This window comes from Salvelinus namaycush, chromosome 39, assembly GCF_016432855.1.
Source record: "Salvelinus namaycush isolate Seneca chromosome 39, SaNama_1.0, whole genome shotgun sequence".
In the NCBI taxonomy this organism is placed as follows: Eukaryota; Metazoa; Chordata; class Actinopteri; order Salmoniformes; family Salmonidae; genus Salvelinus; species Salvelinus namaycush.
Window position 1 is genome coordinate 1,886,974 of NC_052345.1, and position 24,852 is coordinate 1,911,825.

The following is a 24,852-nucleotide window of genomic DNA, read 5'->3' on the forward strand; positions in this document are numbered from 1 at the left end:
GTGTGGTGTGTGTGAGTGTGGTGTGTGGTGTGAGGTGTGTGTGTGTGAGTGTGTGTGTGTGTGTGTGTGAGTGTGTGTGTGTGTGAGTGTGGTGTGTGAGTGTGAGTGTTTGTGTGTGTGTGTGTGTGTGTGTGGTGTGTGTGTGTGTGTTTCTGAAATAATACAATAACCATTATCATCTCAAAAGTCTCAGTTATTATTGAGATTATTAAAATCCTTGTTAATTCATCAATCAAAAAAGCAAACAACCAATCAACAAACTTTACTGTTTTTCACTGGACAGAACAATACGTTCTGTTTAAATCCATTTAATTAAAACACGTCATTACAATCAGTAGCACAGCCACAAAGTCATCCAATATAACCACACTGCTAACCCTAATGCCTCACCTTAAATTAAGACCAAAAAACAAATTTTTGGTTTCATGAATTTTTACGATATAGTACATTTTTACTTTGCAGCCGGCACATATGGTGAAGAATATCCTGTCACACATTCCCATTGACAGAGAGGAAGCTGCCCTGCTGTAGTCATTTCAGAGAGACAGTAGAGGAAGCTGCCCTGCTGTGGTCATTTCAGAGAGACAGTAGAGGAAGCTGCCCTGCTGTAGTCATTTCAGAGAGACAGTAGAGGAAGCTTCCCTGATGTAGTCATTTCAGAGAGACAGTAGAGGAATCTGCCCTGCTGTGGTCATTTCAGAGAGACAGTAGAGGAAGCTGCCCTGCTGTAGTCATTTCAGAGAGACAGTAGAGGAAGCTGCCCTGCTGTGGTCATTTCAGAGAGACAGTAGAGGAAGCTGCCCTGCTGTGGTCATTTCAGAGAGACAGTAGAGGAAGCTGCCCTGCTGTAGTCATTTCAGAGAGACAGTAGAGGAAGCTGCCCTGCTGTAGTCATTTCAGAGAGACAGTAGAGGAAGCTGCCCTGCTGTGGTCATTTCAGAGAGACAGTAGAGGAAGCTGCCCTGCTGTAGTCATTTCAGAGAGACAGTAGAGGAAGCTGCCCTGCTGTAGTCATTTCAGAGAGACAGTAGAGGAAGCTGCCCTGCTGTAGTCATTTCAGAGAGACAGTAGAGGAAGCTGCCCTGCTGTAGTCATTTCAGAGACAGTAGAGGAAGCTTTACTGCTGCAGTCATTTCAGAGAGACAGTAGACTATTGTATTTCTGATGTGGATTACGCACTGAACTGTCAGTGGGCTGTGGCTGTTCATATATACAGTAGATGATCACTTTCTGGCAGGTGGATCACTTTGTGGCAGGTGTCTCATCTTGGTCTGTTCACATGCGTTTGTGGATGTGGATCACTCTCTTGCAGTTGGGGCAGCGGTGTTCTACGTCCTTACAGGAGTCAACACAGAACGGAATCAAACAGCATGGCCAGCACCTAGAGCGAGACAGAGACAGAGAGAGATGAAGATTCAGTGTGTGTGTATTCCTGTAACCTGTGTGTGTGTTCATGTAACCTGTGTGTGTATTCCTGTAACCTGTGTGTGTGTTCATGTAATCTGTGTGTGTGTATTCCTGTAACCTGTGTGTGTGTTCATGTAATCTGTGTGTGTGTATTCCTGTAACCTGTGTGTGTGTTCATGTAATCTGTGTGTGTGTATTCCTGTAACCTGTGTGTGTATTCCTGTAACCTGTGTGTGTGTTCATGTAACCTGTGTGTGTGTATTCCTGTAACCTGTGTGTGTATTCCTATAACCTGTGTGTGTGTTCATGTAACCTGTGTGTGTGTATTCCTGTAACCTGTGTGTGTGTTCATGTAACCTGTGTGTGTGTATTCCTGTAACCTGTGTGTGTATTCCTGTAACCTGTGTGTGTATTCCTGCAACCTGTGTGTGTGTTCATGTAACCTGTGTGTGTGTATTCCTGTAACCTGTTTGTGTGTATTCCTGTAACCTGTGTGTGTATTCCTGTAACCTGTGTGTGTGTATTCCTGTAACCTGTGTGTGTGTATTCCTGTAACCTGTGTGTGTGTGTGTATTCCTGTAACCTGTGTGTGTATTCCTGTAACCTGTGTGTGTGTTCATATAACCTGTGTGTGTATTCCTGTAACCTGTGTGTGTGTATTCCTGTAACCTGTGTGTGTGTATTCTTGTAACCTGTGTGTGTGTATTCCTGTAACCTGTGTGTGTGTATTCCTGTAACCTGTGTGTGTGTATTCCTGTAACCTGTGTGTGTGTATTCCTGTAACCTGTGTGTGTGTATTCCTGTAACCTGTGTGTGTGTGTATTCCTGTAACCTGTGTGTGTGTGTATTCCTGTAACCTGTGTGTGTGTGTATTCCTGTAACCTGTGTGTGTGTATTCCTGTAACCTGTGTGTGTGTATTCCTGGATCGGATCCCAGTAGGCGACCCAAAACAACGGTGCCGCAGAAGTTTCAGACGGGCACACTGCTCACCGCTCCCAAGTATACTACTCGCCAATGTCCAGTCTCTTGACAACAAGGTAGATGAAATTCGAGCAAGGGTTCCCTTCCAGAGAGACATCAGAGATTGTAACGTTCTTTGTTTCACAGAAACATGGCTCACTCGGGATACGTTATCAGAGTCGGTACAGCCACCTGGTTTCTTCACACATCGCGCCGACAGAAATAAACATCTCTCTGGTAAGAAGAAGGGCGGGGTTGTATGCCTTATGATTAACGAGTTGTGGTGTAATCATAACAACATACAGGAACTCAAGTCCTTTTGTTCACCTGACCTAAAATTTCTTACGATCAAATGCCGACCGCATTATCAACCAAGAGAATTGTCTTAGATTATAATCACAGCTGTGTATATCCCCCCCAAGCAGACACCTCGACGGCCCTGAAAGAACTTCATTAGACCCTATGTAAATTGGAAACCACATATCCTGAGGCTGCATTTATTGTAGCTGGGGATTTTAACATGGCTAATCTAAAAACAAGGCTCCCTAAATTTTATCAGCATATCGAATGCGCGACCCGGGCTGGCAACACTAGATCATTGCTACTGTCACGGTCGTTGAAAGAACTGGACCAAGGTGCAGCGTGGTGAGCGTACATGTTCTTTTATTTGAAAAATGACGCCGACAAAACAATAAACACTACAAAACAAACCGTGAAGCTAAAGTCTATGTGCCATAAACAAAGTCAACTTCCCACAAAGACAGGTGGGAAAAAGGGCTACCTAAGTATGGTCCTCAATCAGAGACAACGATAGACAGCTGTCCCTGATTGAGAACCCTACCCGCCCAAAAACATAGAAATACAAATAATAGAACATAGAATACCCACCCCAACTCACACCCTGACCAAACCAAAATAGAGACATAAAAAGGATCTCTAAGGTCAGGCCGTGACTGTACCCCCCCCCCCCCCCAAAGGTGCGGACTCCGGCTGCACCTTTGGGGGGGCTACTGTCACGCCCTGACCTTAGACGCAGACCCCACTCCACCACTGGCTCACCCCACTTTGGTGGCACCTCTGGTGCGGGGACCCTCGTCGCCGACCCCGGACGGAGCACCCTCGTTGCGGGCCCCGGACTGGGCACCCTCGTTGCGGGCCCCGGACTGGGCACCCTCGTTGCAGGCCCCAGACTGGAGACCGTCGCTGGGGGCTCCGGACTGGAGACCGTCGCTGGAGACTCCGGACTGGAGACCGTCGCTGGAGGCTCTGGACTGGAGACCGTTGCTGGAGGCTCCGGACTGGAGAACGTCGCTGGAGGCTCCGGACTGGAGACCGTCGCTGGAGGCTCCGGACTGGAGAACGTCGCTGGAGGCTCCGGACTGGAGGCCGTCGCTGGAGGCTCTGGACTGGAGAACGTCGCTGGAGGCTCCGGACTGGAGGCCTTCGTTGGAGGCTTCGTGCCATGGATCACCACTGGAGGCTTCGTGCTACTCACTTCCGTCATCATGAAGTGCTTTGAGAGACTAGTCAAGGATCATATCACCTCCACCCTACCTGACACCCTAGACCCACTCCAATTTGCTTACTGCCCCAATAGGTCAACAGACGACGCAATCGCAATCACACTGCACACTACCCTAACCCATCTGGACAAGAGGGATACCTATGTAAGAATGCTGTTCATTGATCACAGCTCAGCATTTAACATGATAGTACCCTCCAAACTCGTCATTAAGCTCGAGACCCTGTGCTACTGGGTCCTGGACTTTCTGACGGTATGCCCCCAGGTGGTAAGGGTAGGTAACATCTCCACCCCGCTGATCCTCAACACTGGGGCCCCAGAAGGGTGTGTTCTCAGTCCTCTCCTGTACTCCCTGTTCACCCATGACTGCGTGGCCATGCACGCCTCCAACTCAATCATCAAGTTTGCAGACGACAGTACAGCGTTAGGCTTGATTACCAACAACGACGAGACGGCCTACAGGGAGGTGAGGGCCCTCAGAGTGTGGTGTCAGGAAAATAACCTCACACTCAACGTCAACAAAACAAAGGAGATGATTGTGGACTTCAGGAAACAGCAGAGGGAGCACCCCCCTATCCACATCGACGGGACAGTAGTGGAGAAGGTGGAAAGTTCCTCGGCGTACACATCACGGACAAACTGAAATGGTCCACCCACACAGACAGCGTGGTGAAGAAGGAGCAACAGCGCCTCTTCAACCTCAGGAGGCTGAAGAAATTTGGCTTGTCACCAGAAACACTCACAAACTTTTACAGATGCACAATCGAGAGCATCCTGTCGGGCTGTATCACCGCCTGGTACGGCAACTGCTCCGCCCACAACCGTAAGGCTCTCCTGAGGGTAGTGAGGTCTGCACAACGCATCACCGGGGGCAAACTACCTGCCCTCCAGGACACCTACACCACCCGATGTCACAGGAAGGCCAAAAAGATCATCAAGGACAACAACCACTGCCTGTTCACCCCGCTATCATCCAGAAGGCGAGGTCAGTACAGGTTTATCAAAGCTGGGACCGAGAGACTGAAAAACAGCTTCTATCTCAAGGCCATCAGACTGTTAAACAGCCATCGCTAACATTGAGTGGCTGCTGCCAACATACAGACTCAATCTCTAGCCACTTTAATAATTAATAATTGGATGTAATAAATGTATCACTAGTCACTTAAACAATGCCACTTTATATAATGTTTACATACCCTACATTACTCATCTCATATGTATATACTGTACTCTATACCATCTACTGCCTATGCCGTTCGGCCATCGCTCATCCATATATTTATATGTACATATTCTTAATCATTCCTTTACACTTGTGTGTATAAGGGAGTTGTTGTGGAATTGTTAGATGACTTGTTAGATATTACTGCACTGTCGGAACTAGAAGCACAAGCATTTCACTACACTCGCATTAACATTTGCTAAACATGTGTATGTGACCATTAACATCTGATTTGATTTAACTAGGCAAGTCAGTTAAGAAAAAAATTCTTATTTACAATGACGGCCTAGGAACAGTGAGTTAACTGCCCTGTTCAGGGGCAGAACGACAGATTTTTACCTTGTCAGCTCGGGGATTCGATCTAGCAACCTTTCGGTTACTAGTCCAAAGCTCTAACCACTAGGTTACCTGCCACCCCTACGTACAGGCATATATATATACACTGCTCAAAAAAATAAAGGGAACACTAAAATAACACATCCTAGATCTGAATGAATGAAATATTCTTATTAAATACTTTTTTCTTTACATAGTTGAATGTGCTGACAACAAAATCATACAAAAATGATCAATGGAAATCAAATTTATCAACCCATGGAGGTCTGGATTTGGAGTCACACTCAAAATTAAAGTGGAAAACCACACTACAGGCTGATCCAACTTTGATGTAATGTCCTTAAAACAAGTCAAAATGAGGCTCAGTAGTGTGTGTGGCCTCCACGTGCCTGTATGACCTCCCTACAACGCCTGGGCATGCTCCTGATGAGGTGGCGGATGGTCTCCTGAGGGATCTCCTCCCAGACTTGGACTAAAGCATCCGCCAACTCCTGGACAGTCTGTGGTGCAACGTGGCGTTGGTGGATGGAGCGAGACATGATGTCCCAGATGTGCTCAATTGGATTCAGGTCTGGGGAACGGGCATGCCAGTCCATAGCATCAATGCCTTCCTCTTGCAGGAACTGCTGACACACTCCAGCCACATGAGGTCTAGCATTGTCTTGCATTAGGAGGAACCCAGGGCCAACCGCACCAGCATATGGTCTCACAAGGGGTCTGAGGATCTTATCTCGGTACCTAATGGCAGTCAGGCTACCTCTGGCGAGCCCATGGAGGGCTGTGCGGCCCCCCAAAGAAATGCCACCCCACACCATGACTGACCCACCGCCAAACCGGTCATGCTGGAGGATGTTGCAGGCAGCAGAACGTTCTCCACGGCGTCTCCAGACTGTCACGTCTGTCACGTGCTCAGTGTGAACCTGCTTTCATCTGTGAAGAGCACAGGGCGCCAGTGGCGAATTTGCCAATCTTGGTGTTCTCTGGCAAATGCCAAACGTCCTGCACGGTGTTGGGCTGTAAGCACAACCCCCACCTGTGGACGTCGGACCCTCATACCACCCTCATGGAGTCTGTTTCTGACCGTTTGAGCAGACACATGCACATTTGTGGCCTGCTGGAGGTCATTTTGCAGGGCTCTGGCAGTGCTCCTCCTTGCACAAAGGCGGAGGTAGCGGTCCTGCTGCTGGGTTGTTGCCCTCCTACGGCCTCCTCCACGTCTCCTGATGTACTGGCCTGTCTCCTGGTAGCGCCTCCATGCTCTGGACACTACGCTGACAGACACAGCAAACCTTCTTGCCACAGCTCGCATTGATGTGCCATCCTGGATGAGCTGCACTACCTGAGCCACTTGTGTGGGTTGTAGACTCCGTCTCATGCTACCACTAGAGTGAAAGCACCGCCAGCATTCAAAAGTGACCAAAACATCAGCCAGGAAGCATAGGAACTGAGAAGTGGTCGGTGGTCACCACCTGCAGAACCACTCCTTTATTGGGGGTGTCTTGCTAATTGCCTATAATTTCCACCTGTTGTCTATTCCATCTGCACAACAGCATGTGAAATTTATTGTCAATCAGTGTTGCTTCCTAAGTGGACAGTTTGATTTCACAGAAGTGTGATTGACTTGGAGTTACATTGTGTTGTTTAAGTGTTCCCTTTATTTTTTTGAGCAGTGTATATATGTGTGTGTGTGTGTGTGTGTGTGTGTGTGTGTGTGTGTGTGTGTGTGTGCGTGCGTGCGTGTGTGTGCATAACTCACATGAAGCAGCAGAGGGCTCCACAGATGACCCAGGTGAGTAGTGCAGTGGTGTGTGTGGTCTCTGTCAGAACCTGGACCTGACAGTGTGGACACGTCATCTGGCCGGACACGTCTCTAGGCAGCGGCTGCTGCATCACCACCACCTGGGTTACTGCAGAGGGAGGAGAATACTGGTTAGAACCAGATAGAACTGGATAAAACTGGATATAACTTCATAGAATTGGATAGAACTGGACAGAACTAGAAAGAATCACCACCACCCAGGTTACTGTAGGGAGAGGGAAATACTGGTCAGAACCAGATAGAACTGGACAGGACTAGAAAGAATCACCACCACCCGGGTTACTGCAGGGAGAGGGAAATACTGGTCAGAACTGGATAGAACTCAATAGAATGGGATAGAACTGGACAGAACCAGACAGAGATAGAACAGGATAGAACTGGATAGAACAACTTAGGCCCCCAAAAAATTGTGTCGCTTGTTGTTAGTTCTATATTTCAAACCCCTAAAGAGGTAGAGGATTCGAGGGGTTGCTAAGGCTGGCTGTTGCTAAGGCCAGGACGTCCAGCAAATACCTTGTGTTTGTACAACTTGGTTCTCGTTTGTCACGGGGTACTGTGAATAATAAAAAAAGGAACCGATTTAGGTAGTTTTGGTCAGACAGTTTGGAGTTTTTTTCAGTGTGTGTGTGTGACTCACCGCTGGGGGCATTTGTAGGTTGTGCCATGCCCATGTCGTATTGGGGAGGTGGTGGGTACATGCCGGGTTGGGGACCTGATAAACAAGGGATGAATAAATACATCAATACACTGTCATTTACCGCAAACCCAGGGATACAGAGTGGTTGGCCAGCATTATGGGAACACAAACCCAGGGACACAGAGTGGTTGGCCAGCGTTATGGGAACACAAACCCAGAGATACAGAGTGGTTGGCCAGCACTATGGGAACACAAACCCAGGGATACAGAATGGTTGGCCAGCATTATGGAACCACAAACCCAGAGATAAAGAATGGTTGGCCAGCATTATGGGACCACAAACCCAGATATACAGAGTGGTTGGCCAGCGTTATGGGAACACAAACCCAGAGATACAGAGTGGTTGGCCAGCATTATGGGAACACAAACCCAGAGATACAGAGTGGTTGGCCAGCATTATGGGACCATAAACCCAGGGATACAGAGTGGTTGGCCAGCATTATGGGAACAAACCCAGGGATACAGAGTGGTTGGCCAGCCCTTAACAATGATGTTCATGACATCTATGGCTATCGTTACACACACATCGGCTGTCCCCATAGGAGCACCCTTTTCGGTTCCAGGAAGAACCCTTTTAGGTTCCAAGAAGAACCCTTTTCGGTTCCAGGAAGAACCCTTTTAGGTTCCAAGAAGAACCCTTTCATGTTCCAGGAAGGTTCTAGATAGCGCCTTATTTTCTAAGAGTGTAAGCTTAAACTGTCCCTAAGAGTATCAGTGTAGATCTGATCTCTTACCTCCCTGGAAGCCAGGCTGAGGGGGGTAGGCTGTTCCCCCGCCACTTCCCTGGTAGCCAGGCTGAGGGGGGTAGGCTGTTCCCCCGCCACTTCCCTGGTAGCTGGGGTAGGGGTAGGGGGGAGCAGACGCGTCCAGCGGGGGTCCATACTGGCTCTTCTCCATACTGTCTGGGGGGGGGGGGGGGGGGGGGGGGGGGGGGGGGAAGAGAGAGAGAGTGGAAGACAGTGAGCACAAACACAGTGAGCACACCTTATGAAAATATCACATTGAGAAAACATATGCCTCTGCCCCCACCTTCTCTCCCCCTTATCTCTCTCACCTATCTTCTTTCACACACACACACACACACACACACACACACACACACACACACACACACACACACACACACACACACACACACACACACACACACACACACACACACACACACACACACACACACACACACACACACACTTCTTGTTCAAGCTGTTGCTTATAACAATGATACACACCCCTGTATTCAACCGGGCAGGTTTGGTGACATTTCATTGGACAAAGACTTGGCCTGTAGAATCTGAGTAGTACAAGCCAAAAACAACACCACCACTAATGAATGCCACACACCCACTAAATCTATCAGAATAACCCTCACCCTGGTCTATGTTACTGGTGAATGATCAACAGTTAGAGTCAGTTAGAAAATGTTTAAGTGTCAATCTACAATGACACATCCATTGACAATACAAAATACAGAGGCAGCCCTTTCCTGCAGTCAATGTCCAGAAGTGCCCTCTGTGACATCATGGCCCTTTCCTGCAGTCAATGTCCAGAAGTGCCCTCTGTGACATCATGGCCCTTTCCTGCAGTCAATGTCCAGAAGTGCCCTCTGTGACCTCATGGCCCTTTCCTGCAGTCAATGTCCAGAAGTGCCCTCTGTGACCTCATGGCCCTTTCCTGCAGCCAATGTCCAGAAGCGCCCTCTGTGACCTCATGGCCCTTTCCTGCAGTCAATGTCCAGAAGTGCCCTCTGTGACCTCATGGCCCTTTCCTGCAGTCAATGTCCAGAAGTGCCCTCTGTGACCTGATGGGTGGAATGTTATTCATGACGAAAATCCAGTGTTTCTATGTCAAACTGTTTTGTTATATTTCAGTCTTCTGTGATGTATATAAAGTGTAATATTGGGATGCAAACTCAAAACTGAATACATTTCAACTCTATACCTGCCATGGTACAGGTGTCTTCTTTTTTTAAGCCCATAACCATGTGTGTGAGGTGTATACTTTGGTTTCAAAGTAGATTTGTTAAAGACTACCAAAAATCACACACTGCAGTAAAAGGTTCCAAGCCATATTATGGACCCCTCAGATAGTTTTTAGACACTAGTCAGTCATAGGCAAACACAGTGCAGTATGTCATCTGGAATCAGCTATATACACAGTACAGTATGTAATGTGGAATCAGCTATAATACACAGTGCAGTATGTCATCTGTAATCAGCTATAATACACAGTGCAGTATGTCATGTGGAATCAGCTATAATACACAGTACAGTATGTCATGTGGAACCAGCTATAATACACAGTGCAGTATGTCATGTGGAATCAGCTATAATACACAGTGCAGTATGTCATCTGTAATCAGCTATAATACACAGTGCAGTATGTCATCTGGAATCATCTATAATACATCACATGATCTAAACATAATTGATCTACGTGGTCTCCCTTAGGAAACAGGTCTTCTGATCCCAATGGGACTTCCTGGTTCAATTTAGGTTCAATAAATAAATACAAATTCTAACTTCATGATTCATTTTAACCTCAGGCTCATCAATAACCTTTACTTACAGTAACCAGGTCAGTCGTTAAAAACAAAGTATTATAAGGAAATGCATAGATTATACTACTGCGCTATACATACAGTGCATTCAGAAAGTATTCAGACCTCTTGACTTTTTCTACATTTATTTAGAAATTACAGCCTTATTTTAAAATGGATTAAATTTGTAAAAATCCTCCAAAATCTACACACAATACAACATAATGACATCACAATACCCCATAATGACAAAGCAAAAACAGGTTCTTAAAAATGATTGCAATTTTCAAAAAAACAGAAATACCTTATTTACATAAGTATTCAGACCCTTTGCTATGAAATTTACTCTAAATTGAGCTCAGGTGCATCCTGTTTCCATCGATCATCCTTGAAATGTTTCTACAACTTGGGACATAAGCCTATGAGTAAATGTTATACAGCATCATGTAGTTGACGATGGTGTTGTTATGAAGCTGTACCGGAGGCTTATCTGTTGGACTTTGTTCCACGGGATCATGAGGAAGTGAGGTTGAGTTGTTTAGTATGTGTGTGTGTGTGTTGCGGGGAGCTGCTGCTGCGCAGAAGAAAAATCAGCCCGCGCAGAGTAGCACGAGATTGAACCTCTCGACTTTCTAGTTTTCCCCGTTAGTTAACACTATCAACGTTTCCCTCTACTGTGGGAATTGGGATCTAATCAACGCAATATTAGCTACTTTCAATGCAACATACCGAAACAAAACCATCGATTCATCGGACTTTGTTGTAGACAGAACACATCAGAGTAGGATTCTATTGCATTGACATGCACATACTCTGATCTAAACAGACCGGTGCGCCATAACCAATCAGAGCTGCAGTAGGCCTATATGCAAATAAACCACTGCCATATATGTGCCATTCACGTTGAACGTGCCTGTCTTTACAGAATCTGCGGTCGTGAGTAGATGAGTTGTTTTGAGATCATATCCTCTGCTAGTTAGTGAGCTATTAGCCCAGTTATAGATAGTTTTAGTCAGCAATAGGGGAGTGGTTGCTTCCTACAAGACACAACACGTGTGCATTTCTAGACATCTTTGAAAAGGGAGTCAGTTAAAGAGCGTTTTTGTCTTAAAGGGGCAGTGTTGTATTTTGTTGTATTTGTCAGATTCTCTGTAATAATGGTATGGGAATAAAATGGTTTCTTGCATCAAACGACTCAACAACATTTTCAGTCACCTCCTTGTCTGAAGGACAAGTGGATAAACAGGTTCATGTCAAGCCCTGAATGATTTTTTCAAACGTCTCATAGAATGTAGGCCTACATTGAACACCACACATTGGCTGCTACTGTTGGCTGAATGATAGAACAGCTATTTCCATGTTAAAATGTTATGGGATGCATTTTCTCCATTGTTTTTGATGGTAGACCAAACTGGTAGGTCTACATTATGACCAAATAGTAGTCTACTTGATCACTGTTAAAACCAGGGGCGCAACTTTGGTTTTATAAGTGGGGGGGACATAGTTGTATTATTTTTATCCACTCGGATAAACACTCCAAACAACCTACCTGACGGCTCGGAGGCGTCCGCATGGTCCTAAAGCACACCGCAGTACCGTAGTACACTACCGTATGGGCCCTGGTCAACAGTGGTACACTACCGTATGGGCCCTGGTCAACAGTAGTACACTACCCTATGGGCCCTGGTCAACAGTAGTACACTACCCTATGGGCCCTGGTCAACAGTAGTACACTACCCTATGGGCCCTGGTCAACAGTAGTACACTACCCTATGGGCCCTGGTCAACAGTAGTACTCTACCCTATGGGCCCTGGTCAACAGTAGTATTCTACCCTATGGGCCCTGGTCAACAGTAGTACACTACCCTATGGGCCCTGGTCAACAGTAGTACTCTACCCTATGGGCCCTGGTCAACAGTAGTACTCTACCCTATGGGCCCTGGTCAACAGTAGTATTCTACCCTATGGGCCCTGGTCAACAGTAGTACTCTACCCTATGGGCCCTGGTCAACAGTAGTACACTACCCTATGGGCCCTGGTCAACAGTAGTATTCTACCCTATGGGCCCTGGTCAACAGTAGTATTCTACCCTATGGGCCCTGGTCAACAGTAGTATTCTACCCTATGGGCCCTGGTCAACAGTAGTACACTACCCTATGGGCCCTGGTCAACAGTAGTACACTACCCTGTGGGCCCTGGTCAACAGTAGTACTCTACCCTATGGGCCCTGGTCAACAGTAGTACACTACCCTTTGGGCCCTGGTCAACAGTAGTATACTACCCTATGGGCCCTGGTCAACAGTAGTACTCTACCCCATGGGCCCTGGCGCTGTCTGTGTGTACACATCTAACAGCTCTGTCTGTGTGTACACATCTAACAGCGCTGTCTGTGTGTACACATCTAACAGCGCTGTCTGTGTGTACACATCTAACAGCTCTGTCTGTGTGTACACATCTAACAGCTCTGTCTGTGTGTACACATCTAACAGCTCTGTCTGTGTGTACACATCTAACAGCTCTGTCTGTGTGTACACATCTAACAGTGCTGTCTGTGTGTACACATCTAACAGCGCTGTCTGTGTGTACACATCTAACAGCGCTGTCTGTGTGTACACATCTAACAGCGCTGTCTGTGTGTACACATCTAACAGCGCTGTCTGTGTGTACACATCTAACAGCGCTGTCTGTGTATACACATCTAACAGCGCTGTCTGTGTGTAGACATCTAACAGCGCTGTCTGTGTACACATCTAACAGAGCTGTCTGTGTGTACACATCTAACAGCGCTGTCTGTGTGTACACATCTAACAGCGCTGTCTGTGTGTACACATCTAACAGCTCTGTCTGTGTGTACACATCTAACAGCTCTGTCTGTGTGTACACATCTAACAGCTCTGTCTGTGTGTACACATCTAACAGCGCTGTCTGTGTGTACACATCTAACAGCGCTGTCTGTGTGTACACATCTAACAGCGCTGTCTGTGTGTACACATCTAACAGCGCTGTCTGTGTGTACACATCTAACAGCGCTGTCTGTGTGTACACATCTAACAGCTCTGTCTGTGTGTACACATCTAACACCGCTGTCTGTACACATCTAACAGCGCTATCTGTGTGTACACATCTAACAGCGCTGTCTGTGTGTACACATCTAACAGCTCTGTCTGTGTGTACACATCTAACAGCTCTGTCTGTGTGTACACATCTAACAGCGCTGTCTGTGTGTACACATCTAACAGCTCTGTCTGTGTGTACACATCTAACAGCTCTGTCTGTGTGTACACATCTAACAGCGCTGTCTGTGTGTACACATCTAACAGCTCTGTCTGTGTGTACACATCTAACAGCTCTGTCTGTGTGTACACATCTAACAGCGCTGTCTGTGTGTACACATCTATCATTAGGCACCAAGACAGAGTTAGAAGAAGGTAGGGTGACTGGTGCTGTTTTCTCTAAACCAATTTAAAAAACACCCCGCTTCTAAGTCTTTTCCTTCTCACGTAGCAACACACACAAAACAAACACAGATATTCCTAGTCCTACACACAACTCTTTCATATTTTATTACATCCTGCAAAGAAGCACTCTGAAACCCCTCAACTCAGAGCACTCTTTCCCAGCCACGAGCAGAGAGACAGCCCCTTACCTTTTTGGAGTCCTGGAGGAGACGAGGTACTGTGGACTGGAGCCCTGGAGGAGACGAGGTACTGTGGACTGGAGTCCTGGAGGAGACGAGGTACTGTGGACTGGAGCCCTGGAGGAGACGAGGTACTGTGGACTGGAGTCCTGGAGGAGACGAGGTACTGTGGACTGTGTGGAGCTAAAGATCAGAGCTGCTACTCCCTCGAGAGACCGTGAGAAAGTGAACCAGGTAGGAAAGAGAGTGAGAACGAGAGCACACACAGAAGGGAGGAATGAGGAAGGTGTGAGGCAGATGAGGTAACAACGTTATCTGAAGTGGCTGAATAGTGAACACAAGCCTGATGGAAAATAACTACACCTGTTTGTGCAATCACTAGTTCCAGTGTTAGTGTGTGTGTGTGTGTGTGTGTGTGTGTGTGTGTGTGTGTGTGTGTGTGTGTGTGTGTGTGTGTGTGTGTGTGTGTGTGTGTGTGTGTGTGTGTGTGTGTGTGTGTGTGTGTGTGTGTGTGTGTGTGTGGTTTGAGGGGAAATTGTGGCTGTGGTGAATGAATGTGTTTATAGTTCTCGAAAAACAACGTTGTGGTTGGAAAATACGTTTGTTAGTGAGAAGACAGAAAACCTAGTAGCCAGCAGAGAGTATTAACCATGCATGAGCAGCCTATTATCACAATGACTCATCTTCAGCTAGACTATTAGAACATAATGCAGACCAGATATTACTTAACTAACATTGGTCCATTGGTGTTTGGAAAAAAGGTCATTAGAACACCTAACACAGGCCTATTTTCATGTGAATACATTTTAGAAAAGTGTGTGTGTTCATCCATCCACCATTTGTTGTTACCTGAGAATGTATACTGAACAAAAATATAAACGTAACATGTAACAATTTCAACAGTTTTACTGAGTTACAGTAAATCAGTCAATTGAAATAAATGTATTAGGCTCTAATCTATGGATTTCATATGACTGGGCAGGGGCGCAGCCATAGATGGGCATGGAAGAGCATAGGCCCACCCACTTGGGAGCCAGGCCCAACCAATCAGAATCATTTGTTTCCCCACAAAAAGGGCTTTATTACAGACAGAAATAGTCCTCAGTTTCATCAGCTGTCTGGGTGGCTGGTCTCAGACGATCCCGCAGGTGAAGAACCCGGATGTGGAGGTCCTGGGCTGGCGTGGTTATTCAACATTCTGCCATATTCTCTAAAACAACGTTGGAGGCAGCTTATGGTAGAGAAATTAACATTAAATTATCTGGCAACAGCTCTGGTGAACATTCCTGCAGTCAGCGTGCCAATTGCATGCTCCCTCAAAACTTGAGACATCTGTGGCATTGCACACTTTTAGAGTGGCCTCCCGCCCACATACACTTGTATCCCTCCCCTGGCTTGGCTACAGCGGGGTACCGTTCAGAGTAATGGCATCCCGGAGGAATGGCACTTAAAGCATTTCTCTACCCTTCACCAGGTGGTTACAGACTGAAACAACGCAGAGAGGATTCGCCATGAGTCCAAAACACTGTATAAGGAGACCGAGTCCGGGACTCTGCACACCCAAGCTGAGGGGACGCGGCACCTGGGCGAAAGACTGCAGCATATCCACTTCTGGAAGTCAGAGCTGCAGCGGCACATGAAACAGCTGGTGGCCGAGACAGACCTCCTCCTGGGGCAGAAGAGAAGGCTGTTGAAGGCGCTGGACGCCACCGAGACCCCGTTCGCCATCGCCACGGATAACCTAACCTGTCGGTCGGTAACAGCGACCGCGTAGAAGAGGAGCTGCTGACGATACAAAAAAATATTGATTTGTCTTTGCTCTAGTTCACCTAAATACTTGTATCATTACTAAATGTTGCCTAGACGTTACTTCACTAGAAACCAATCTGAAAATAACGTGATGGTTGTGTTTGTGTACCACAGGAGGTGGAGGTGATCAGGAGCATCCAGGCTCTGTTGAAGAGAACGCTGAGTCAGGCTGTCAATCAAATCAAGTGAGCGTCACAATTAAACAATAAGGGTTTTTATTTATCAAAACTTGGATGATACAAATTATGACAAGGAAATAAACCAAAGTGCTTTAAAATATAGCAAGAGCTAAATGACTTGAAAAACGGACTGTCCTATAAAGTATTAACGTGAAAAAGAACTTCGCTATAACGTGCAGGAACAGAACGTACATAAACCAAAAATCAACTCACTGGTGGGACGTTCCACGGAGACTATAAGGGGAGTGGCCAGCTCCAAGGCAAGTCTGCAAACCATCCATTTTTACATTTCTACAATAATGATAACGTTAAATACAAGCATTATTTTAACAATAACAGTACACAATATCAATGTATAACTGTACTTCGCTATTGTAAACTCCTCAAAGGGAAAAAGAGTTCCACTGGGGTGAACAGAGAGTGGGCATTTCCCAACGCCCTTCCGGAACCGTATTTTAACCCTGGGATTCAGGTCGGACCTCCTTTATCAGAACACCGCGGCATCCATCACTGCTGAGGAATAGACGTAAACAAGACATTACTTTGAAACGTGACTATTTACTTGAGAATGATAATGGTTAAATTATACCAATGACTGTTACCACGTAAACTATGAAGCGTTCACGCAACATAGAAAACAATGATAGCAAATGTCAAACTGTATTTCTGCAATACAGTTACGTATGGTGTTATGTTCTGTTAATTACTGATGTCCCCTTTAAGAATGGAGCACCCTTGGTCATGCGCAGTGTTCTATGTTATTCTGGTACTAACTCGTTTTAGTAAATGTGAAGCTCCAGTTCAATTTCTTGTATTCAGAGTCTTTTTTATTATATAAATAAGTCATAAGAGCTAAGACACTACAATGGCGACGAGGATGATGACCTGCAGTGTGCATCACGAATGCAGATGGATCTCGTAGGAAGAGAGGAAGATGTTGACCCTGGAAGAGAGGAAGATTATGACCCTGTAAGAGAGGAAGATGTTGACCCTGTAGCACAACAGCTAGCAAGCAGTGACGACGAGGGGAGAGCGAGAACGAGGCGGCAGGTCAAAGACCCGTGGAGCCGGAGGTAAAGAGAATGTCTAGCATCGGGAAAATAGATGTTTGATGACACGCAAAAAAACTGGGCAACTTACATTGAACGACTGGAACAGTACTTCATTGCAAACGACATTGCTGACAACAAGGGAGTACCAGCGTTGTTGAGTTGAATTGCCCCAAATACGTACAGTTTGCTAAGAGATCTGACTGCCCCTCTGAAGCCCTCAAATAAAACATTCACAGATATTGTGGAGATATTGCAAAATCACCTAAACCACTCCTCATCGCGGAACGTTTTCGTTTCCACAAGAGAGATCAGAATGAGGGGAGGGTGTTAGTACATTTGTAGCAGAGTTGAAGAAACTGTCTGAACATTGCCAGTTTGGAGAGAACCTAAATGACACATTAAGGGATAGATTTGTTTGTGGACTGAAACATGAACACATTCAAAAACGTTTCCTCACAGAATCAGATATCACGTTTGCAAAGGCTGTTGAAATTGCTGTGACTATGGAAATCGCGACTAAAGATGCATTTGAGTTGCAAAGTAAAAGAAAGACTGACCTATCACAAACTTCCCTGCACAAGTTTTCACGCAGCCGACAGCGCCCACGTGTGGCCGAAAAATGCAACAGGTGTGACGGAGATGGTCACAGAGCAGAGGACTGCCGTTTCAAAGACGAAATTTGTCACAAATGCAGTAGAAGGGGGCACATTCAAAGAGCACGCAGAGCAAAGTTCAGTCACAACAGGAAAACTGAGATAATTAAAGGGTCTGTGAATGCACTAGCAGAGAACAGTGGCAGTGATTCAGATGAATTGGTGAATTGGTACAATGGACGATGAATTGGTACAATGGAGTTAAACACAGTGACTTCTCCCAGCAGTAGCATAATATGGGTGACACCAGATATCGAAGGCAAACCCCCCAAAATGGAGCTGGACACAGGATCTGCAGTGTCTATAATTTCCACTACTGTCTACAATGAGCACTTCAAGGCTATCATGCTGAAGAACACAAATGTGTTGCTGAAGACCTACTCAGGAGAGCGATTGAGCCCAATGGGGGCGTTGCAGGTCAGAGTGCGGTATGGGGGGCAAACACAGCAGTTACAGCTGTATGTGGTGCCTGGAACTGGCCCACCATTATTTGGCAGGGAATGGCTTTCAAAAATGAAGCTGAACTGGTGTGACTTGAAAATGCTCCACACGTTCCAGTCCAAAGAGAAAGGCACCGACCAAACACTGGAACACTTGCGGAAGAAATACAACACAGTGATCAGATGGGAACAGTAAAAGGCTTCACAGCTAAACTTGTACTGAGAGATGACGCAACCCCAAAATTCTGCAAAGCCAGATCTGTTCCATACTCCCTGAGACCAAAGGTGGAAGCGGAAATCGATCGCTTGCAGGATACAGGGATCCTGACGAAAGTGGACAGAAGCGAATGGGCCACACCCATAGTTCCTATTGTGAAGAAAGACGGGTCTGTTAGAATGTGTGGGGACTTCAAGGTAACTGTGAATTCAATGTTGCATGTGGACCAATACCCCCTGCCACGCCTGGATGACATCTTTGCTGCACTAACTGGTGGGAAACACTTCAGTAAAATTGATCTGAAACAGGCTTACCTGTAGCTACCGGTTGAAGAGAGCTCCAAACAGTACCTGACAATGAACACACACAAAGGTCTATACAGGTATAACCGCCTGGTTTTTGGCATTGCATCGGCCCCAGCCATTTGGCAACGAACTATTGACCAGATTTTGCAAGGAATCCCAGGAACCCAGTGTATCATAACAGGACGCACCGACAAAGAGCACCTGGCTAACCTGGAAGAGGTCCTGAGAAGACTGAAAGAGTATGGTGTCTACAGGCAAACTTACAGAAGTGTGAGTTCTTCAAAGACAAGATTGTCTTCTGTGGACATGAAATCGACCGCAATGGATTGCACAAAACACAGGACAAAATCGAGGCAGTGGTACAGGCACCACGACCACAAAATATCACAGAAGTGAGATCTTTCACTGGACTGATCAATTACTACAGAAGATTCCTCCCAAACCTTTCAGCAGTACTCCAGCCTCTAAATCAGCTCCTGGAAAAGAATAGGACATGGCGGTGGACAGAACAGTGTGAAACTGCATTTCTTGAGGCAAAACGGCTCATCACATCTGAACAGGTCCTGATGCATTACGACCCTGAACTGCCAGTGAAGTTGGCTTGTGATGCGTCCCCTTATGGCTGCGGGGCCGTCCTTTCACACACACTGAAAGATGGGTCAGAGAGGCCAGTTGCATTTGCGTCACGAACGTTGAATGATGCAGAGAAACTACTCACAAATCGACAAAGAAGCACTGGCGCTAGTGTGGGGCGTCAAGACACTCCACGCATACCTATATGGCAAGCGTTTCTCTGGTTACGGATCACCAGCCGTTGCTTTCCATTTTCAGTCCAAAGAAAGGCATTCTGGGAATGCCAGCAGCCAGGTTACAGCGATATGCCTTGTTCCTCCCAGTCATATGAATGTATGACATTGAGTTGAAGCCGTCGTCCCTCCACACAAATGCAGATGGATTATCCAGACTGCCGTGTACAAGAGAAAGACAAAGGAGTGTGGATGCAGTGGACATTTTCCATACCGCTCAGCTCGAGGCACTACCGGTCACAAGCACAGTTATCAAACAGGAGACAAGGAAAGATGTGACCTTGTCAAAAGTGTTCACCTACACCATGTCAGGATGGCCAGCTACAGGCAGAGAGGAGCTGACTCCGTATTTCCAGCGGAGAAAGGAAATTACAACGTACCAAGGATGTTTGATGTGGGGAATGAGAGTCATGATACCCCAGAAATGCCAACATCAGGTTTTGCAGCAACTACAAGAAGGTCATGTTGGAATTTGAAATGGTCCATTTCTTGTATTCAGAGTCTTTCTTATTATATAAATAAGTAATAAGAGCTAAGACACTACATATGGGATATAAGAAACAAAAGCTGTGTGTCGCGTCGTCATTTATATTATAACAATAATTCAACATAGTAAGTTTGTATGACGATCTGGTTATTAAATGGGAAACCAGTTTAAAGACAGTTAAATAGTAGCGTGCTTTAAACCGCTCTGGTGACGAACGTTGCTGCCCTGTTTCCAATCGTCCACATTGATGCTGTATGAACCTATTCAAGTAACTAAATACACTTTGGGGAAAAGACTATACCCGTGTTCGAATACCCATAACATACTGTATACTACATATTAAATGAGTGTATATACTATTAGTTAATTTTAGGAAACTAAACGAACGGTATCCTTCCAATTCGTTAGTTGATGCTGTTACTATGCAACTTATTGCTAGCTTGTTAGTAAAAACAAATAAGACCTCTTACAACTTCATTAACAATGTCCATTAAGAACGCTCAACGACTAACGGAATTAAATATCACCAGTTACCTAACTTCATAATGGCTATCATGATGTAATTGTAAAACAAACTCCAAATGCATTTGTAGGTAGCTAGCTAACAGCCATGGAAGAGAGTGAAAGGATAGCTGCTCCAACTGTCAAAGAAGGTAGAGTAGGCTATTCTGGTTGAGCAGGTACTGTTGTGTAGTTCCACTCCATAGTAAGAAGTGAGGACGGAGATAATAGTAACATAATATTCAGTGCGGTCTAATTTTAGTATAATGAAGTCTGTTTTCTGTCCTCAGATACAGAGCTGTGAAACCCTGTCTGCAGATGAAGAGCAATGGTTCCCAGTCCTGTTCCTGGGGTGCACATTTTTATTTTTGCCTTAGCTGATTCAAATGATCAAGTCATCATCAAGCTTCAAGTGGTATTTATGTATTCATTTGCGACGCTATCCTTGATATGATCCTGCTGTTGTCACATGCTACACATGCATCTATCCAATGCTATCATGTTTGTTATAAGATATATTATACTTTAGTAATCCACAATAACCTGGTGACGTAAAAGTCTAATGACATTATCTTCCATATTCCTACAGATGCCTTGCAACTTGAGATTTCTTCAAAACGATTGCCTACAGTCACTGTGTAGGGCACTGCACAGTTGGGTGACCAGGGCCACCTGGTCTCGTGGGGGATTTCAGGCATCTGTGAAGGCTACCTGTGTCCTGCATAACTTCATGATGATGAACAGGAGGGGACCTGCAGCTCTCCACCATGTGCCAGAGGAGAGAGACAACTGAAGCAGAAAGAGACCGAGAGAGAGAAAAACTGAAGCAGAAAGAGACAGAGAGAGAGAGAGAGAAACTTAAGCACAGAGGAAGAGAGCGAGTGTGATAGAGAGAGGAAGAGAGCGAGTGTGATAGAGAGAGGAAGAGAGCGAGTGTGATAGAGAGACGAAGAGAGAGAGTGTGATCGAGAGAGGAAGAGACACAGACTTTCACTATTTGCACATATGACATTTGAAATGTCTTTATTGTTTTGGAGTGTAATATATACCGTTCATTTTTATTGTTTACTTCACTTTTGTTTATTATCTACTTCACTTGCTTTGGCAATGTTAACATGTGTTTCCCATGCCAATAAAGCCCCTTGAATTGAAATTGAATTTATAGAGGGGGCGGGCTAAGCTGTTAGGGAGGTGTCAGGTAGATAAGGTAATGAGTTCTGGCTGCATGAGAGAACTGCGAGCAATATCATCCGAAAATCTCCTAGGAAATGAGGTGGTATGTTTTGTCTTACAGCAACTTTATACTAGGCTATTATGTTGGGTTGTTTCTCACTGTCTCACTGTCAATCGTGACTGAATAGTCACTTCAGATAACCTGCCAGCAGGATACCACCCTGCATACCACTGCTGGCTGGCTGGCTTCTGAAGCTAAGCAGGGTTGGTCCTGGTCAGCCCCTGGATGGGAGACCAAATGCTGCTGGAAGTGGTGTTGGAGGGCCAGTAGGAGGCACTCTTTCCTCTGTTCTAAAAAATATATTGGGATATTGTGTAGGGTGGTGTCTTTCGGAAGGGATGTTAAATGGGTGACTCTCTGAGGTCATTAAAGATCCCATGGGACTCATTGTAAGAGTAGGGGTGTTAACACCCGGTGTCCTGGCTAAATTCCCAATCTGGCCCTCAAACCATCATGGTCACCTAATAATCCCCAGTTTACAATTGGCTCTTTCATCCCCCTCCCCTGTAACTATTCCCCAGGTTGTTGCTGTAAATGAGAACGTGTTCTCAGTCAACTTACCTGGTAAAATAACAGATAAATAAAAAGTGATGATGAGCAACACAAGCCTGAAAACATGTCTGTAGGTAACCGTCCTGCCCCTGTTCCGCCCTCCTGGAAGCCTCTTCCCAACAGCTGAAGGTCCCAATCACGTTTTGTGTCTCTTAACCTCTACTTTACACACACATTGTTGTGGTCACCCTCCCTTTACATTTCTCCCTGTCAATCGTGAATGATAATTCTTCAAGTTTTACCAGTGAAATGTCCATGCAGCATCTGCGTACCAACCATGTGTTCTCCATCAGTTTAACAGGGATCTGTATTTAGATCTTGTTGAGTTGTACAGTGTTGATTTGAATGATGTACAGTGAGCACATTTGAAAGAAGATGGTTTTAACAAACTGTAGCATACCTGTGTTTAGTTTCTATTAAAGCACATATTTGTCCTAGTGGTGTGCGCTGTTGAGTTCTGGCTGCATGAGAGAACTGCCAGCAATATCATCCGAAAATCTCCTAGGAAATGAGGTGGTATGTTTTGTCTTACAGCAACTTTATACACGGCTATTATGTTGGGTTGTGTTATGTAGAATGCTGACATGATGTAATCTTGCAGACATTCAGCTTTGATCTCAACAAGATCTCACAGTTTTACCAATTTGACTTCCGCTTCTGACGTTTGTCTACGTTTCTCCAAAAGTCAAATTTCTAAGTTGCTCCAAACGAGCCACGGCCTGTACACCCCGCTACCATCTAGAAGACGGAGACGGTACAGGTGCATCGAAGCTGGGACTGAGAGACTTTATAAACATCTTCTATCTCAAGGCCATCAGACTGTTAAACAGTCACCACTGCGCCCAGTTACATGCCCTGCCCTGAACCTTAGAGACTGCTGCCCTGTGTACATGGACTCACTGAACACTTTTACATGTTTACATACTGTTTGACCCATACTGAGTGTACAAAACATTAAGAACACCTGCTCTTTCCATGACAGACTGACCAGGTGAATCCAGGTGAAAGCTATGATCCCATATTGATGTCACCTGTTGAAACCAATTTAAGCAGTGTAGATGAAAGGGAGGAGACAGGGTAAAGAAAGATTAGACATGGAGTGTGTATGTGTGTCATTCAGAGGGTGGATGGGCGTGACAAAAGTCCTAAGTGCCTTTGAACAGGGTATGGAAGTAGGTGCCAGGCGCACCGGTTTGAGTGTGCCAAGAACTGCTGGATTTTTCACACTCAATAGTTTCCTGTGTGTATCAATAATGATAATTAAATCCATTTTAATCCCACTTTGTAACACAACAAAATGTGGAAAAAGTCAAGGGGTGTGAATACTTCCTGAAGGCACTGTATATCCTGGACTCTGACATTGCTGTGAATACTTCCTGAAGGCACTGTATATCCTGGACTCTGACATTGCTGTGAATACTTCCTGAAGACAGTGTATATCCTGGACTCTGACATTGCTGTGAATACTTCCTGAAGACAGTGTATATCCTGGACTCTGACATTGCTGTGAATACTTCCTGAAGGCACTGTATATCCTGGACTCTGACATTGCTGTGAATACTTCCTGAAGGCACTGTATATCCTGGACTCTGACATTGCTGTGAATACTTCCTGAAGGCAGTGTATATCCTGGACTCTGACATTGCTGTGAATACTTCCTGAAGGCAGTGTATATCCTGGACTCTGACATTGCTGTGAATACTTCCTGAAGGCAGTGTATATCCTGGACTCTGACATTGCTCATTCTGATATTTCTTAATTTCTTTCTTTCAACTTTGTGGTTTATGTGTGTATTGTTTTGTATTACTAGGTATTACTGCACTGTTGGAGCTAGAAACACAAGCATTAGGTATTACTGCACTATTGGAGCTAGAAACACAAGCATTAGGTATTACTGCACTGTTGGAGCTAGAAACACAAGCATTAGGTATTACTGCACTGTTGGAGCTAGAAACACAAGCATTAGGTATTACTGCACTGTTGGAGCTAGAAACACAAGCATTAGGTATTACTGCACTGTTGGAGCTAGAAACACAAGCATTAGGTATTACTGCACTGTTGGAGCTAGAAACACAAGCATTAGGTATTACTGCACTGTTGGAGCTAGAAACACAAGCATTAGGTATTACTGCACTGTTGGAGCTAGAAACACAAGCATTAGGTATTACTGCACTGTTGGAGCTAGAAACACAAGCATTAGGTATTACTGCACTGTTGGAGCTAGAAACACAAGCATTAGATATTACTGCACTGTTGGAGCTAGAAACACAAGCATTAGGTATTACTGCACTGTTGGAGCTAGAAACACAAGCATTAGGTATTACTGGACTGTTGGAGCTAGAAACACAAGCATTAGGTATTACTGCACTGTTGGAGCTAGAAACACAAGCATTAGGTATTACTGCACTGTTGGAGCTAGAAACACAAGCATTAGGTATTACTGCACTGTTGGAGCTAGAAACACAAGCATTAGGTAT

General features: G+C 45.5%; 2 protein-coding genes across 18 annotated transcripts in view; one reads left to right on the plus strand and one right to left on the minus strand.

The window, feature by feature from the left end:
* LOC120032383 (cell death-inducing p53-target protein 1 homolog) overlaps nt 1-24,852 on the minus strand; it is a 77,500-nt gene that overhangs the window by 37,602 nt on the left and 15,046 nt on the right. Inside the window, exons 1-6 of one of the 4 annotated variants that reach the window (XM_038978457.1) lie at nt 14,150-14,504; nt 8,699-8,866; nt 7,905-7,979; nt 7,781-7,820; nt 7,205-7,355; nt 974-1,381 (exon numbers count right to left, since the gene is read on the minus strand). In XM_038978457.1, coding sequence (XP_038834385.1) covers nt 1,276-1,381; nt 7,205-7,355; nt 7,781-7,820; nt 7,905-7,979; nt 8,699-8,845 — 519 coding nt within the window. In that variant the 5' untranslated portion in view covers nt 8,846-8,866; nt 14,150-14,504 and the 3' untranslated portion in view covers nt 974-1,275. Of the gene's footprint in view, nt 1-973; nt 1,382-7,204; nt 7,356-7,780; nt 7,821-7,904; nt 7,980-8,698; nt 8,867-14,149; nt 14,517-24,852 lie in introns of those variants that run through there. The other 3 variants (XM_038978460.1, XM_038978458.1, XM_038978459.1) reach the window with 3 other exon arrangements.
* LOC120032379 overlaps nt 1-24,852 on the plus strand; it is a 57,079-nt gene that overhangs the window by 8,943 nt on the left and 23,284 nt on the right. For 7 of the 14 annotated variants that reach the window (XM_038978428.1, XM_038978433.1, XM_038978429.1 and 4 more), the window contains exon 4: nt 21,334-21,367. In XM_038978428.1, the coding sequence (XP_038834356.1) occupies nt 21,334-21,367 (34 nt within the window). The other 7 variants (XM_038978436.1, XM_038978444.1, XM_038978438.1 and 4 more) reach the window with 7 other exon arrangements.